General features: G+C 35.1%; 1 protein-coding gene across 1 annotated transcript in view; it reads right to left on the bottom strand.

Annotated features, from left to right (window-relative positions):
* LOC309663398 (cation channel sperm-associated targeting subunit tau-like) overlaps window positions 1-12,700 on the bottom strand; it is a 92,935-nt gene extending 80,235 nt beyond the window's left edge. The window contains exons 1-3 of the mRNA XM_082467402.1: window positions 11,298-12,700; window positions 8,145-8,196; window positions 6,633-6,778 (exon numbers count right to left, since the gene is read on the bottom strand). Coding sequence (XP_082323528.1) covers window positions 6,633-6,778; window positions 8,145-8,196; window positions 11,298-11,384 — 285 coding nt within the window. The 5' untranslated portion in view covers window positions 11,385-12,700. The remainder of the gene's footprint in view (window positions 1-6,632; window positions 6,779-8,144; window positions 8,197-11,297) is intronic.
* Window positions 12,701-18,640: the final 5,940 nt, after the last annotated feature.

The following is an 18,640-nucleotide window of genomic DNA, read 5'->3' on the forward strand; positions in this document are numbered from 1 at the left end:
CAAAAAATCCAGTTAAAAAATGGGTGGAAGACCTAAACAGACATTTCACCAAGGAAGACATACAGATGGCCAAGAGGCACATGAAAAGATGCTCAACGTCACTAATTATTAGAGAAATGCAAATCAAAACTACAATGAGGTATCACCTCAAACCAGTCACAATGGCCATCATCAAAAAGTCTACAGACAATAAATGCTGGAGAGGGTGTGGAGAAAAGGGAACCCTCTTTCACTGTTGGTGGGAATGTAAATCGGTACAGCCACTATGGAGAACAGTATGAAGGTTCCTTAAAAAACTAAAAATAGAGCTACCATATGATCCAGCAATCCCACTCCTGGGCATATATCCAGAGAAAAACAAATATTTGAAAGGATACATGCATGCCAATGTTCACTGCAGCACTGTTTACAATAGCCAAGACATGGAAGCAACCTAAATGTCCATCGATGAAGGAATGGATAAAGAAGATGTAGTACATATATACAATGGAATATTGCTCAGCCATTAAAAAGAATGAAATAATGCCATTTGTGGCAACATGGATGGACCTGGAGATTATCATACTAAATGAAGTGAGAAAGACAAATATCATATGATATCCCTTATATGTGAAATCTAAAAAAATATATACAAGTGAACTTATTTACAAAACAGAAACAGACTCAGAGACGTAGAGAACGAAATTATGGTTACCACAGGGGAAGGGTGTGGAAGGAGGGATAGACTGGGAGTTTGGGACTGACATGTACAGACTGCTATATTTAAAATAGATAACCAGCAAGGACCTACTGTATAGCACAGGGAACGCTGCTCAATATTCTGTAATAAGGACCTCCCTGGTGGCGCAGTGGTTAAGAATCCACTGCCAATATAGGGGACACAGGTTTGTTCCCTGATCCAGGGAGATCCCATGGAGACACTAAGGCTGTGTGCCACAACTACTGAGCCTGTGCTCTAGAGCCCATGAGCCACAACTACAGAGCCCACATGCCACAGCTACTGAAGCCCACGTGCCTAGAGCCTACGCTCCACAACAAGAGAAGCCACCACAGTGAGAAACCCACGCACCACAACGAAGAGTAGCCCCCACTCGCCGGCAACTAGAGAAAGCCCGTGCGCAGCAACGAGGACCCAACACAGCCAAAAATTAATTAATTAATTTAAAAATATTCTGTAATAACCTAAATGGGAAAAGAATTTGAAAACTAGATACATGTATATGTATAACTGAATCACTTTGCTGTATATGTGAAACTAACACAACATTGTTAATCAACTATACTCCAATATATAACTTAAAAAATTTAAATGTATATATGTAAAAAAAAAAAAAACCAGTCTAGTCTTTTCGAGAACATTTCTAAAATAGTCTTTTTATTTATTTTCTTCTTTTTAATAGTCTTTTATTTTTACCCATATATTTACCATTACCAGTGTTCTTCATTCCTTCCTGTGAATCTGGACTTCCATTTGGGATCAACGTTCCTTTGATGTTTATTAAAATGATACAAACCCTCAGCTTTTGTCTTTCACAGTCTTTTTGGAGAATATTTTCATTGGATTTAGAAATCTAGGTTGACCTTATTTTTACCACTTGAAAGACGGCATTCCCTTGACACCTGACCTCCACTTTTTAAAAAATTTTATTTATTTATTTATTTAATTTATTTGGCTGTGTCAGGTCTTAGTTGAGGTATGCAGGGTATTCATTGTGGCACGTGGGATCTTTTGTTGTGGTACGTGGGCTCTTTTTTGGGGCACACGGGTTCTAGTGCACGTGGGCTCAGTAGTTGTGGCGCACAGGCTTAGTTGCCCTGTGGCATGTGGGATCTTAGTCGCCCAACCTGGGATCGAACCCGTGTCCCCTGCATTGGAAGGCAGATTCTTAACCACTGGACCACCAGGGTAGTCCCTGACCTCCACTCTTTTTGATGGGAAGTATGCTGTTATTCTTACTGTTGTTCACTTGAATGTCATGTGTTTTTTCCCTCTGGCTACCTTTAAGATTTTCTTTTTTCCTTTTTCTTTTTAGCAGTTTGACTATGATGTATTTTGGTGTGATCATCTTTGTACTTATTCTGCTTGAGGTTCACTGAGTTTCTTGAATCTATAGATTGATGTCTTTCATCGACTTTGGAAAATGTTTAGCAGAGAAAATTCTAAAATATTAAATACTCTAAATACTTCCTCTTCTTTCCTTCTGGCATGTAATTACACATCTATAAATTGAGTGATGTTGCCCACTGGTCTCTTCCATTTTTCAATCTTTTTTCTCTCTGAGCCTCAATTTGAATGATTTCTATTGACTTGTCTTTCAGTTAACAGATCCTTCTGTTCTGTTCAGAATGCTTTGAAACATTTCAAATGAATTTTTCATGTCAATATTATATTTTTCATATCTAGAATCTCCATTTGGTTCTTTTTAGTTTCCATCTCTTCAAAATTCCCATTGTGATCATCCATTTTGTCCTCCTTTTCCACTTTGACACATTTATGATAGTTATAACGTTCCAATCTGCAGATTCAAACATTTGGGTCACCTGGGGGTTTACCCCTATTGTCTGTTTTTATTTCCCCATGAAGAGCATTTTTTTATTATATGATGGGCATTGTGAAGTATATGTAATAGAGACTCTAGGTTTTTATATCTTCCTCTAAGAACTACTGAGTTCTTTTCTGGAAGGCAATCAACTACTGGAAGATCATCTTGATTCTATGAAAAAGTTTGAGGATAGGTCTGTTTCAGTTTTTGTCCTTAGTCCTAGTAGGTTTAACCCTTACTCTTAGGACATGATTCTTATTCCTAAGACCTGGCCTTTCTGGGATCTCAACTGAATACTGAGAATGTTCAACAAGGTCTCTCCACTTTAGCTGCATCAGACTCCAATGACTCTGAATTTGTGACTTCTGAAATCTCTATTCAGCTCTCAGCTCTCCAGCACTTGTTCTCTGTAATTTCTCCTACAAACTCCCCTTGCACATGCACACTTTAGGATCCAGCCAAGAACCTGAGTGGAAAACCTACACAGATTTCTAGGGCTCCTTATCTGCTGCTCCCTCCTCTCTAGTACCCTGCTTTACAAATTCCAGCCAGCTTAGCAGCCCAAAACTGATCTGTTTCCTCTGCTCAGCGTCTGCTTCCTCCACCCGGAAAGACTGTTACTTTCTGCTTGGGTTTCACTTCCCTGTGCCAGATTTGCTGCCAGACAGAAAGCTATTGTAAACATGGAGCTCACCTCTTGTGCTTCCCTTCTCTTAAGGATTGCAGCCCTCCAATTCCCACTGTCAAATACCAAAAAATAGTTGCTTCATATATTTCACTAGTTTTAGGGTTGTTTAGAAGAGTAAATCTAATATCAGCTGCTCCAGCATGGCCAGAACAGAAATCCTCTACTATTCATTCTTTGATATGAGTTTTGTTTTAACATCACTTACCCAACAGCTTTCCAGAACAATTAAACTAGGTTAAATCCACTTGCTATTCCTTTTTAATTTTTGGTTTGTATGTTTTTATTTTTAACCTAGATCTACTTTGTAAGCTTTAGCAAATTAAAGTCCTAAAGTATATACAGTATAATTTTATTTTATCCTAGTTAGGTAGTACATAGTTTAAAAGTCAAACAGTTTTACAATGGCTAAATCAAAGAAATGTTTTTTCTCCCACTTGTATTAACCATTTTTTCCCCTATATTTTATGATGTTTCAACATCTTAAAAAGCTTGCTGGCCAGACAGAGAATTTCCCTCCCCGGGCTAGCCAGATCCTAGAGATAGCAAAGGGCTTGGCTTGATAGTAGCACATCTTTCATAGGCTAACTAACCAATCTCAAGTCTATAGCCCTAACCACCTCCTTATCTCTCATATGGAACCAATATTTCCCCTGCCCTAAATCATCCCAGGGCCAGGTACCAGGCAACTAGAGACTGTACTACAGCCCACAGCCTGCTGGAATTATTTAGATTAGTCAATTCTAAACTGTTGAATTCCACCCTGCATTACCTTCCTCAAGGAAACCCCAATAAAGGCTTTGGCTTGGGCTCTCCCCTTGTTTCCATCTTCTGCCTCCTGACCACCCTGAAACTTCCCCTGGGGCCTTGTGTGGTGTGGTGTGGTGTGTCCCTTTTTCTCAGGAAATATAAATAATAAATTCTTCTTTCAATGGCATTACCCTCTCTATGTCGTCATTCAGTCATACCTCCATAAATTCGATCCCAGGTATAATTTAGTACACCACCCAACCCACTACCTAATTTTCACTCTTCAGAAGCCACCTTTCAACCTTTTTAAGGGATTTCTCTGGTTTTTGGCATAAAATCATGTTACTAATTACTTTTTTTTCTTTTTAGTTTTTAGATACTATCTATTTTTTTAACTTAAGTATAGTTGATGCATAATATTATATAAAGTACAGGTGTACAATACAGTGATTCACAGGTTTTAAAGGTTATACTCCATTTATAGTTATTATAAAATATTTGCTATATTCCCCATGTTGTACAATATATCCTTGTAGCTTGTTCTATATTTAACAGTTTGTAGCTCTTAATTCCCCATCCCTATTTTGCCCCTCCCCCTTCCCTCTCCCCACTGGTAACCACTAGTTGGTTCTCTGTATCTGAGTCTTCTTCTTTTTTGTTATATTCACTAGTTTGTTGTATTTTTTAGATCTCACATATAAGTGATATCATATAGTATTTGTCTTTCCTGACTTACTTCACTTAGCATAAAGCCCTCCAAGTCCACCTGTGTTGTTGCAAATGGTAAAATTTCATTATTTTTTTATGGCTGAGTAGTATTCCATTGTGTGTATGTACATGTATATATATCTTCTTTATCCATTCATCTGTTGATGGACACTTAGGTTGCTTCCATATCTTGGCTACTGTAAATAATGCTACTATGAACATTGAAGTCATGTACATATCATCTACTGACTGCTTATTGTGGAAGAAAAATATTCACTCTCAACATCTTCCTCCCACAATTTTCACGTTTCTTTTCCCCTCAGTCCTCCAGTATATTATATATCATTTTTTTGTTAGAATAATACTTAGTGTTTATATTATTATGTATATGTAACTATTTTTCAGGGTTTAATAATATACTTACAATGATCGTATTTCTTGCCCTGTATCATTTTTTAATTTCCCTGGAGTTAATATGTGTCTTGCTTTTTTTATGTTTCTTTGCTTGCTTGTACAATTTTCTATGTAAATATTACTAGGTCATTCCCAAACTTTCCATTAGAGTTCCACTAAAACTCTCCTCTTATTATACTCAAACTAATAGCTCCTATTAAAATAAATATAGGAAACATATTTTGATTATGCTAAAAATCACCCTATTAATTTATATTGTTTTCCAGTATTAATTTCAAGTTTTATTTAAATGGACATATAGCCACAAAATTATTGAAAACTTGGCAATGAAGTCTAGGAAAATTATTGGCAAAGTAAAAGAAATAATATAGATTGCCTCTAGCGAAACAATGCTTTTTTTTAAAAACTATGTTTAAAGGACTATCTTCAATACTCAACACTTAAGCAAAATGAAGTTTGAAAAAATATATATATATACATATATATGGTATAGAGGAAACGTTTTAGGATTTCACTAAAATTCAATTAATGTAATAAAACTATCAGGAAACAACTGGACTAATCAAGGAATCCTACAGCTAAATGAAATAGTGTCACTCATTTTGAAGACAACTCTGAGATACATTTAAGAGTCTAAGAAGCTTAACTGTAAACAGAAGCAAATTCAGCATAGCAAGCTCTGGTGTGAGAGGTGGTTTAATGAAGCCAGTTTGAAGCCAGACTGACTGCATTCTCAGCTCCACCAATTACTAGTTCTATGACCTTAAGAAAGTTCTTTAAACCTTATAGTATCTGTTTCCTCATCTGCAAAATAAAGATGATAGTAAGAGTATATATATATTTTCAAGGGTTATAAAGACTAAATAAGCTAATCCATGCGAAAGTAATTAGAGAGAGTCTATATAAGAAGAAAGGAGAGAGGGAAAGGAGAAGGAGATGAAAAAAAAAAGGTGTGCTATGCACTGAACGTTTGTGTCCCCTCAAAATTCATATGTTGAAGCCTAAATCTCCAATGTGACGGTATTTGTAGGTGGTGTGTTTGGGAGGTCACTAGGTCATGAGAATGGAGCCCTCATGAATCTGATTACTGTCCTTATAAGGAACTTCTCACCTTCCAGAAAGGTGAGAAATAAAGGTTTGTTGTTTAAGCCACCCATTCTATGGTAATTTGTTATAGTAGCCAACGCTGACTAAGGCAGGTGTAAGAGGGCAAATGGGAGGGGAAGACTAAGACAGAGAAAAATGCATCCATGTGTGATAAACACTCAGAATCACCGACAGCAAGGTCTCAGAGAAGAACACCATGATTATGTATTCTACAGTAAACTGTAAAAACATCAATATAACCTATAATACAGAAAATACTGTATTATATTTATTTATATTGAAAAATAAAATACTGTAAAGTATCAAATAAAAGAACATTGCTTTTGTTTCTTTCCTGTCCCCTAGAAAAAAAAGATATTATTAGTGTAGAACGTTTGAAACTATAAAAATGCATTCTTTTATTTAGAAGAGAAATTTAACATTACCTGTACAGAAAAATATTTCACTTCATCAAATGTAATTACAGTGTCCTCTTCATTGTTTGGGGGTAGCAAGCTACACTTTTTTGTACATTTCACCACATTGTTAATAGAGACGCGAATGAACAAATTACTGTAATGTTGTAAACCGACTGAAAATACATATTTAGGAAGCAAATTTTGTTGTAATTGAACAGTAACACATTGTAAAATTAATCCATAAAACAATTCAGGCCAAAACCTAAGAATCAATCAAATAAAGAAAGAAATTATAGAGCATATTAAACAATAAGGAAAGTCTTTTAAAATAGTATTTTTGCCCATCAGTGGTAGGTACAATATAAGTAGGAAAAAAAGGTTGATTCTTCCTTAGATTACTTCTCATATTTTTATCCTCATATTTCCATTATAATTCTTTTGCAAATTTTCCTATATATTAATTTTAAGGTGACTAAACATTTCCAATACATACTTGAAAATTTTTTTCTAAGCATAATTACATAGAAATTTAAAACTTCAAAAAATATGTCACTTCAGAGTAATTTATTCTTAATTTTAGGACAACAAAATTTAAAGCAGCATTCTACTTTGTAATTCACTTCACTATATACTTCACTTATACTATATTGGTCTGTATGTTTATCTTTCATAGCACTCCATGAATTAAAACGATTTTGTTTTATGATTTAATTATCTTCAAAACTCTCTCTATTCAGAATTCTCTTCAATAGTTCACTTTATATACAAAAGAAACATCAAGTCTTCATAATGAGACTGGTTTTATGCCATGACAGATCTAATAATAAGCATTCAGCTTATTTAAAGGCACCGAGAAAAATAAACCCTTTAAACAATGTTTGAGAAGCATAGTTATTAATTAGAAATAAATTCGTATTATCATCCAAGAAGATATGTATATTTTCTTTAACTTATATGATGATCGAGGTGGATTACAGATAGCTAAAAATCTTTTGTCACTCTCCACATCAAAAAGTGGGGTTTATTTTCCTCTGCTCTTGAATCTGGCCTGGTCCTGTGACTACTTTAACACGCAACTGACGTGACCAGGGCTGAGACTAGGATAGGGTGGCACTACCCAGGGTACAAAATTTAAGTGGACACCAAAAACTTCAGTAATCAATATTTTAATGTAATATTTTTAAATCAAAATTAATGCAAAAAAAATGTTTAATGATGAAAGACAAGACCCTAGGACTACATGGAAAGAAAGGTCTAACCCTTTCAGCATCTCAGCTAAGTCCAGTCTTTCAGGCATTCTCACTAAGGCACCAGACATGTAAATGATCCGTTTTAGGTATCCCAGCCCTTCTGAACTGCAGCCCCAGCTGTGATAATGTGAAGCAGAAGAACCACCAGTGAATGTACAGATAGTGATTGGTAATAAAATGGTTAATGTTTTAAGCCACTGAGTCTTAGAGTGTTTTGCAAGGCAGCAATATATAACAGAAACAGTGATATATGATCACAGTATGGTTCTTAAATCGAAAGAAAGGATACTCTTAGGCGTAAAATGTTTGCAGTTCTTTACGTGAATGGCTAGGCAGCCAACCTATAACAATCAAAATAAAAACACAGCAAATTAATTTTTAAAAGTTAACTTTTCTTCCATTTTACTCTCACCAAACTACATTTTTTTAAAGTTTCACTTTGTTAGTTTTTCTCATTAGAAATATTTTTTCTTATTAGAAATATCTAGTTATAGAAAACACCAGAAAGCAGAAAAATAGGCAAGATTTGTTCAAAGTAAACTTAAAACAAACAAGAATACAAAGAAAAAAATGGTTCATTTATTAACTTCAATCCAACTGTCACTCTTTGAATCATTCTGATTTTACATTAGGTGAGAACTGATACAACATAGCATCTTGCATATAATAAGAAATATGCCTTGCTTCAGCTAAGCTTTTTTATCCAGTATCCTAAAACCACTTTATTCATTCAATAATCATTAACTGACTATAATATGACAAGGGCTGTGAAATATTCATTCTCTCTTGTACAAAGTGTTTCCAAATGTTAAAGAAAATTGTATCTTGTGTTTAACCATAAAATCAAGTACAAAATTAATACAGGAATACTTGAATACTAATATGCAGTATTAGCCAAATGTAAGCCATTTGATTTTAATTCAGCCATGTTTGGTCTTAAAAACCAAGTAAAAACAAGAGCAATATTATATTAAATATCTGTGAAACAAAATAAATGGCCCAATAGTAGTTTTAAATATAGCGTAAGTAATTTTAAGGATTTGGTTTTAGAACAGTGCAGAAAAAGAAGTTAGCACTCAATATTTAATTAAAAGACTACTGTATCTGAATGATGAAATTCTAAAGAAGAAAATATTGTGGTCTACTTCTTAGAGAGACATAAGTATAAAATGTTATGTTAAAAGAAAGGTTCTAATCTAGGTGAGACTTAAAATGGTATTGCCATAGGAAAGTCCATGAATCACTGTTTACTTCTTAAAATTGGGTGCACACAAGGAGGGTCAAACAGGGAAATATAGCTATAATTTTGTTTTGCATAATTTTATATATAAAAATTCTGTCATAAATCACTGACTGTCTGCCAAGTATCTCAACATGAAGCCATTAGCAACTATCCTAATTTTCCTTATATTTCAATAGCTTTTTATACTTTTACATAAGAGATCCATATAATATAAAAAAGAGAATAAATTTCTATTCAAGTATAGAAAAAGAGTTAACATTCAAAACCATAATGATGGGACTTCCCTGGTGGCACAGTGGTTAAGAATTCGCCTGCCGATGCCGGGGACACGGGCTTGATCCCTGGTCCGGGAAGATCCCACATGCCACGGAGCAACTAAGCCTGCATGCCACAACTACTGAGCCTGCACTCTAGAGCCCTCAAGCCACAACTACTGAGCCCGTGTGCTGCAACTACTGAAGCTTGCATGCTCTAGGGCCTGTGTGCCGCAACTACTGAGCCTGCATGCTGCAACTGCTGAAGCCTGTGAGCCTAGAGCCCATGCTCCGCAACAAGAAAAGCCACCACAATAAGAAGCCCGTGCACTACAACGAAGAGTAGCCCCTGCTCACTGCAACTAGAGAAAGCCCATGCACAGCAACGAAGACCCAACGCAGCCAAAAACAAACAAACAAACCAAAAAATCAAAACAAAAACCATAATGATGACCATTCACAGGTTGCAGAAAACAAATGTTGCCACAGATTGTGAGACCCATCTGTGGCCCAAAGCAATAAACCTATCAACACCTTGACCCCCAAAACACTCTCAAACATGCACTTAAAACAGGAAGGTAACCACAGCTGTTCACAAAAGTACTTTATGTGCTCAATTTTAAGACATCTTTTTCATTTTTTTCTGAAAATGGGATATGATTATTAGAAATAGGAGTAGTGGGTTGTGATGTAGTTATCATGGCCTACACATACACCAACTTTGCCAAATCACAGAACATTCAAAGAGAAGGTGATGTGGCTGAATCACACGCTGGGAGGAGCCATCAGTCACATGCCAAACATCTCTCTGTCAAAACTTCCAGCTAACTCTTAAGAGAAGCTTTTTGATGTCTAGCAATATGCAATTCAAATAAGGAAAATATGAACTATAAGGTTAGGAACTGTGGGAGAAATAAAAAGATTCTTCAAAATATGAGTTCTAAAGAGATGCAGAAGTCATATTCAAGAATATGGATTACAGAAATTAGTATGTCAACATAGTGACATGCATAATAGTTTATGGCCAAAAGTGATTTCAAAGAATCTTTTCTAAGTTTAGAGTCATACAGTGAAGGCTTATACTTCAACTTTGATTATGATAGAGGGAAGAAAGTGTTATATAATTTTACGAGTAAGGTACACCACAGTCATTCTGTAAAAACAAAAATGTATACATGAATTATTCTTATTTTCCCCCTAAAAAGGTGGTGTTAAATTCATCATATATTTTTTAATCAAGAAAATGTATTAGTAGACAATAGGAACTAGAGAAGAGACACAAGAGAAACTCTCATTTCACACCCACTAATTCTTCTAATAGTGTTTAGAAAATAAAGGTAACTATGAAAGAATACCACAATATTTGATAGTTCTAAACATACAGAGATCCTCACGGCCTATACTCTCTCTATAGCGCCCAAAAGAGAAAACAGACTTTTCTGGTTCTCAGCCTAGACAGTAGGTCCCACCTGTGTGTGTACATGTATGACGGATGAGTATATTTGTTTTTGTTTCTATGGTTTATTATTTTTTGGATGAGGGAGAGATGTGGGATCCATTATCACTCAAAGGTCCCTAAATCTGACAAAAATATAATTATCTGAAGAGTTTAACAAAAATACTGGTTCCTAGGCCCTATTCTCAGATTCTAAGTTAGCAGATCTTAAGTGGGGCCCAAGAATCAATGTTTTAAAAAAGTATCCCAGGTAATTCTGATGTAACTAGCGTTTGGGAATCCCTAGTAGAGACATCTTTTCTGTGAATCAGGATGTTTTCCATAATTTCAATGATTATTAGAATGCTTTTCTGACTCATAAAAATGAAAAATTCATGAATATGTTTATCAGAGAGGACCATTTTCTACACATGCTTTTTGACATTAAATAGTTTTCATATGAAATAAAAAATAATTTGTACAGGTTTATTGAGGTTTAGTCATACATACCACATCCCCAAATGGCACCAAAGTTGGTGTCTCAGGTGTTACTTCTAGTTCTTTACTTTCAGACCCTTTAAGAGTTTTTCTCAGCATCTACAATGTAAATAAATTAATTTAAGACTTTATAAGGCGGAGAAGAATATAATTAGAAAAGATGTTATACTTCAACAAAAATTTTATGAGCATCTAGTATCAGGTATCATATATTTTATAACTTATATTCTATGACTTGAAAACTCATATCTACCCTCACTAAGCTTATCATTAAGTTAGCAGAGAAATGAAATCTGTATAATTAAATATAAAATAATTAAGGGAATTATGAGAGAGGAGAGAAGTACATAATAGCATAAACAATGAGTTCTCCTTGTTAACTAAAAATGATGGTCTTAATCTAATGTGGACTAGGTCCTGTATCCCACAAATGGCAGTAATTCTGCTTGCAAATTATTCCAATATTCTTTCAGTCATCAGCCACTGAAGGAACTGGAATTTAATCCTTTGGAATAGTAGGTACAGTGGAAAGAAGTAATGAACAGATGGCTTTTGGTTTCTGGTTGTGTGATTTCATCCAGAGTAACCCTACTAACTAATATTTCTGGGCTAATAATTAACTTTGTTCTTAAGGGCTCTGGCACAACACATAATGGTTAGCGTTTAAAAATTACAAGACATTTTAATACAGATTTGTATAGTAAAGTAAAGAGAAAGGGATGGGAGGGGAAAGGAGAGGAAGGGTGAGGGGCATAGTGAACAAACCATCTATTAAAAATCTAACGCAAATCAATCAGCGTGATACACCATATTAACAAATTGAAGGAGAAAAACCATATGATCATCTCAATAGATGCAGAAAAAGCTTTTGACAAAATTCAACACCCATTTATGATAAAAGCCCTGCAGAAAGTAGGCATAGGGGGAACTTTCCTCAACATAATAAAGGCCATATATGACAAACCCACAGCCAACATCGTCCTCAATGGTGAAAAACTGAAACCATTTCCACTAAGATCAGGAACAAGACAAGGTTGCCCACTCTCACCACTATTATTCAACATAGTTTTGGAAGTTTTAGCCACAGCAATCCGAGAAGAAAAAGAAATAAAAGGAATCCAAATCGGAAAAGAAGAAGTAAAGCTGTCACTGTTTGCAGATGACATGATACTATACACAGAGAATCCTAAAGATGCTACCAGAAAACTACTAGAGCTAATCAATGAATTTGGTAAAGTAGCAGGATACAAAATTAATACACAGAAATCTCTTGCATTCCTACATACTAATGATGAAAAATCTGAAAGTGAAATTAAGAAAACACTCCCATTTACCATTGCAACAAAAAGAATAAAATATCTAGGAATAAACCTACCTAAGGAGACAAAAGACCTGTATGCAGAAAATTATAAAACACTGATGAAAGAAATTAAATATGATACAAATAGATGGAGAGATATACCATGTTCTTGGATTGGAAGAACGAACATTGTGAAAATGACTCTACTTCCCAAAGCAATCTACAGATTCAATGCAATCCCTATGAAACTACCACTGGCATTTATCACAGAACTAGAACAAAAAATTTCACAATTTGTATGGAAACACAAAAGACCCCGAATAGCCAAAGCAATCTTGAGAACAAAAAACGGAGCTGGAGGAATCAGGCTCCCTGACTTCAGACTATACTACAAAGCTACAGTAATCAAGACAGTATGGTACTGGCACAAAAACAGAAATATAGATCAATGGATAAGAATAGAAAGCCCAGAGATAAACCCACGCACATATGGTCACCTTATCTTTGATAAAGGAGGCAAGCATATACAGTGGAGAAAAGACAGCCTCTTCAATAAGTGGTGCTGGGAAAACTGGACAGGTACATGTAAAAGTATGAAATTAGAACACTCCCTAACACCATACACAAAAATAAACTCAAGGGCTTCCCTGGTGGCGCAGTGGTTGAGAATCTGCCTGCCAATGCAGGGGACACAGGTTCGAGCCCTGGTCTGGAAAGATCCCACATGCCGTGGAGCAACTGGCCCCATGAGCCACAATTGCTGAGCCTGCACGTCTGGAGCCTGTGCTCCGCAACAAGAGAGGGCGCGATAGTGAGAGGCCCGCGCACTGCGATGAAGAGTGGCCCCCACTTGCCACAACTAGAGAAAGCCCTCGCACAGAAACGAAGACCCAACACAGCCATAAATAAATAAATTAAATAAATAAATAAATAAATAAATAAATAAACTCAAAATGGATTAAGGACCTAAATGTAAGGCCAGACACTATCAAACTCTTAGAGGAAAACATAGGCAGAACACTCTATGACATAAATCACAGCAAGATCCTTTTTGACCCAGCTCCTAGAGAAAAGGAAATAAAAACAAAAATAAACAAATGGGACCTAATGAAAGTTAAAAGCTTTTGCACAGCAAAGGAAACCATAAACAAGATGAAAAGACAACTCTCAGAATGGGAGAAAATATTTGCAAATGAAGCAACTGACAAAGGATTCATCTCCAAAATTTACAAGCAGCTCATGCAGCTCAATAACAAAAAAACAAACAACCCAATCCAAAAATGGGCAGAAGACCTAAACAGACATTTCTCCAAGTAAGATATACACGTTGCCAACAAACACATGAAAGAATGCCCAACATCATTAATCATTAGAGAAATGCAAATCAAAACTACAATGAGATATCATCTCACACCAGTCAGAATGGCCATCATCAAAAAATCTACAAACAATAAATGCTGGAGAGGGTGTGGAGAAAAGGGAACTCTCTTGCACTGTTGGTGGGAATGTAAATTGATACAGCCACTATGGAGAACAGTATGGAGGTTCCTTAAAAAACTAAAAAATAGAACTACCATACGACCCAGCAATCCCACTACTGGGCATATACCCTGAGAAAACCATAATTCAAAAAGAGTCATGTACCAAAATGTTCATTGCAGCTCTATTTACAATAGCCAGGACATGGAAGCAACCTAAGTGTCCATCGGATGAATGGATAAAGAAGATGTGGCACATATATACAATGGAATATTGTATCAGCCATAAAAAGAAACGAAATATATATCAGCTATAAAAAGCCCTAAAAAGAAATGAAATTGAGTTATTTGTAGTGAGGTGGATGGAGTTAGAGTCTGTCATACAGAGTGAAGTAAGTCAGAAAGAGAAAAACAAATACAGTATGCTAACACATATATATGGAATCTAAGGGGAAAAAAAAAGGTCATGAAGAACCTAGTGGCAAGACGGGAATAAAGGCACACACCTACTAGAGAATGGACTTGAGGATATGGGGAGGGGGAAGGGTAAGCTGTGACAAAGTGAGAGAGTGGCATGGACATATATACACTACCAAACATAAAATAGATAGCTAGTGGGAAGCAACCGCATAGCACAGGGAGATCAGCTCGGTGCTTTGTGACCACCTAGAGGGGTGGGATAGGGAGGGTGTGAGGGAGGGAGATGCAAGAGGGAAGAGATATGGGAACATATGTATATGTATAACTGATTTACTTTGTTATAAAGCAGAAACTAACACACCATTGTAAAGCAATTATACTCCAATAAAGATGTTTAAAAAAAAAATCTAACCTGAAAAGGAGAATTGTATTTATTCCCAACCTTCGCTGAACTTGAATCAACATGGCCTTATTTATAAACAATAATTTCCCAGGAATCTTTGTCGTTGTGTCTTTCAAGAATCACTTGTTTAATTTTTATAGTATGTAATAATTCCTTATTATGTTGAAAATTTTGTTTTAAAGTACAAAACAAATACTTTCAGTGTACTGAAAACGTTTGTTTTATACATCTTGGATCATTTTGTTATTGCTGCACTTGACTGGCTTAATGTGTTTTTTTTAATATATATGATTAAATCATAGGTTAAGCTAACTGAACGACAATTACTGTACAAAAATTGTTTTATATTTTGTATTGTTGCAAATACAAAACAATTGTTGCAAAAATATCAATCTGTGGACAGTGTATGTGTATTTAATATGGAACCTCATATTTTCTAATGTTTTAATGATCTTATGGAAGTCTACTTTGAATATGCATTTTAATGAATACAAAATAATTGGGGAAAAATTCTTTAGAATACTAATACTCAATTTATCCTTAACAACCTGGTATTTTATACTTAACAATCCCTCATTTTCTTACCTTTTTACTTTTCCTTCCTCACATGAGCAGAGCTCTCTTCAACGGCAGCAGCATAAACAGAACAACTCTTTGCCAAAATTCTATTAGAACCTTGAACAAAACTTCTAAAGGCTAGTCTCATAAAGCCTCTGATACCATCTAGAATTTCTCCTGAACCTGCAGAGAATTTTAATTTCAGTTAATTCCACTATGCCTTTCCTCTCTGCTGCTTTTGGCCCCCAAAAGCATAAGTTCCTCGTGGCACTTCTATTTTAAAGTCTGAACATTCACTCACATTGCTCTGCACTTCCTCCCCAATGGCCTTTCTGGCCCACTCTCCCCCATTCCGCAGATTCTTTGAAAACCTACTACCCTACATGATTACCTTTTCCTAGGATGCTCCCACTCCTAGCACTAATGGCAAGCTCACTATCCTTACATCAATTAACATTCACTAATGTGCTGGCAGGACTACATGCCTGGCACTTTGCTGATTCCAGCTTGAGACGTTCCTGCCCTTCAGAAGTTCAGGCTGGTGTTGAAGACAGGTAACAAAACAATGACAGTTTCACTATAAGAAAAACAAATGCTGAGAAGAGAGTTTTATCTTTACTCATTCTCTGCCCAGATCTTATACATGGAAAAAGAATGATTTATTCGATTGGTCAGACACTGCCATTCATTGTACAAGCTACAGGTGCATGGAATTCTCAAGTCTAAAAGAGATGTTTTAAATCGTCTTTTTCCCTGCCCAAGCTTGGGAGCAATGACTCCTTTTCACACTCTGTGGTTCTCTGACCCCATGAAACAAGACCACTCACAGCAGGGACCAAGGATTATTCTCTAGAGTAGCAGGAGAAAATATTAGAATTTTCCAACTTCTTTAACAAATAAGAAAGTAAGCACATACATACGACTATAAGCAGTAGACAAATATTCTGAGTAAAAGTGTGAGTTTCACACTCAGAGGGGTTCATATCAGTGCCCTCATGCTTTCAGGGTATTGTGTTTGCTAGTTAAGTGGGTTGACCAATTACATTAAGTAGTAGAATATTTAGTCTGCTTTGCAGATAGATGAGAACTGATCGCAAGAAATTTCATGGCAAAACATTTTAAAAAGTTGGCAAACAAAGATGCATCATGCAGTTTGGTTTTACAAAAAGATAAATGTTGTAATTTGCTAAACTTTTCTGTGAGGACTGTCAGTAGTATATAAACTAGCAAATATTTTAAAATATATACTTCTCTGTCCTTTCAGAGTAAGGTGGTGACATTTTAATGAGTGTGAAAATAACTATCTTTTTGAAATAAACTCATGTTAAGATAAGAACATCTTAAAAACTATTGGAAATATCTCCTTTTAATGTAATTTTATATGTGTGCAAATGTGTTATGAGTAGCCTAGAAGCTCACAGTATCACACTTTAAAAACTTAGAAACACTTTCCTTATTTGTTTAAAAATCTCACAAATGAAGAGTTTCAGCAGGTTAACAGACCATTTTTCCTTTTAAATATAAAAAAAATGCAATGCCTTCCAAAGAGTTTACCGGAACAATTAATCAGAGAAGTAACATTTTACTCAAAAAATGTGAGCTAAAAACTTTGAATAACATATAGAAAAGAAAAATAAGTACTGTGATTTACTAGGCTCAACCAAGATGCATCTCTTCCATTTGGAATTTCAAATCTTTAAAGGCACCTTTTTCAAATATAACAGCATTAAAAACCAAATACTGAAATAAATTTGCCTTAGAACCAGACCTTCACATCACTACATCACAAAGTATTAAATCATGCTTTTCTAAATAAAATAAAATTCAAAAATTAAAAAAAAATCATGCTTTTCAAAAACAGTGATGCTTACTGAGTTTTGTACCACTAATAAACAAAATGTAATTAAAATCATTTTTAGAAGTATTGCTTATTTATCATTTTTAATTTTTGTATATTATAGAATTTATTAAGTAAATTGCAGTACATTTATGTAATATATAAATAAATATACAAAACACTGGTGATAAATGTTCATATGTTTTTTATTGATAAGATTGTGCAATCAAAGAAATTTGGAGAATACTGCTAAAAAGTCACATCTAGATGCCTATGCCTCGCTTTCCTAAATCTGTCTTTCTGGAGGCTTTAAGCTGCCAGTTCCCATGTGTATGCACACCTAGGCACAGTCTACTCAGAATGAAGGAGGTTCACTTTCTCCATTTGATAGCTCCACTGCCTTCAATATGAGATGAAGGTAAGAATTCCATAATAGTTTTCAGTTTTGACTCATCACCAGAAAGTCTTGGATAAAGCTGATATACTTAGTTCCCTATTTGGCTGTCCACTTTTCTGAAAATACTAATGGTCACAACTCTGAAGCAAAAGAGGAACAAAGGTTAATATTCCAGTACCAAGCCACATTCAGGATGCCTACAAACTCTCTCTTAAAACATAGGGCAAATAAGGGGAGTGAGGAGAAAGAGTGTTAGGGAAGGAGATGATGATACTTCAAGTGGGTCTGAAGAAGTAAAAAATTAAGAACTAGGGGGAGAGGCGCCTAGACAAAATAAATAAGTGTAAAAGCATAAAGAAGCAAGGCACAGTTTATATTATGCCATATTTATATACTACACATAAGTATATTATACTTAAGTATACATGCTTATATGTAAATAAGTATACATACATATAAATATTATATTATTTTATATATATATTATATAACTTATAAGTTTATATTATATATAAGTATACTATATATATATAATTCATTTCCTCAAATTGAGCTATAGTTTCATGCAATCAAAATCAAAGTCCCAACAAGTCTTCCTATGGAAACTGATGAGCTTTTCCAAGACAATCTCAAAGAAGAAAAACAGGATGACATACTTAAAAATTAAAGAAATAAAAATATTATTTCTTAATCTCTAATGGCATTAGCACAAGGATAGATAAATGCACCAAAGAAACTGATTAGAGAGTCTGGAAACAGACCCACACATTTATGGACACTTCACTTGTGACAAGGATGGAACTACAGAATAGTGGGTCAAAAACACTCTCAACTGGGTTAAATAGAAATCGCCACACAAAAGAAAGAAGGAAGGAAGGAAAGAAAGAAAGGAACGAAGGAAGGAAGGAAGGAAGGCAAGAAAGAAAGAAAGAAAGAAAGAAAGAAAGAAAGAAAGAAAGAAA

Source organism: Balaenoptera physalus, assembly GCF_965194825.1.
Source record: "Balaenoptera physalus genome assembly, chromosome: 6".
Lineage (NCBI taxonomy): Eukaryota > Metazoa > Chordata > Mammalia > Artiodactyla > Balaenopteridae > Balaenoptera > Balaenoptera physalus.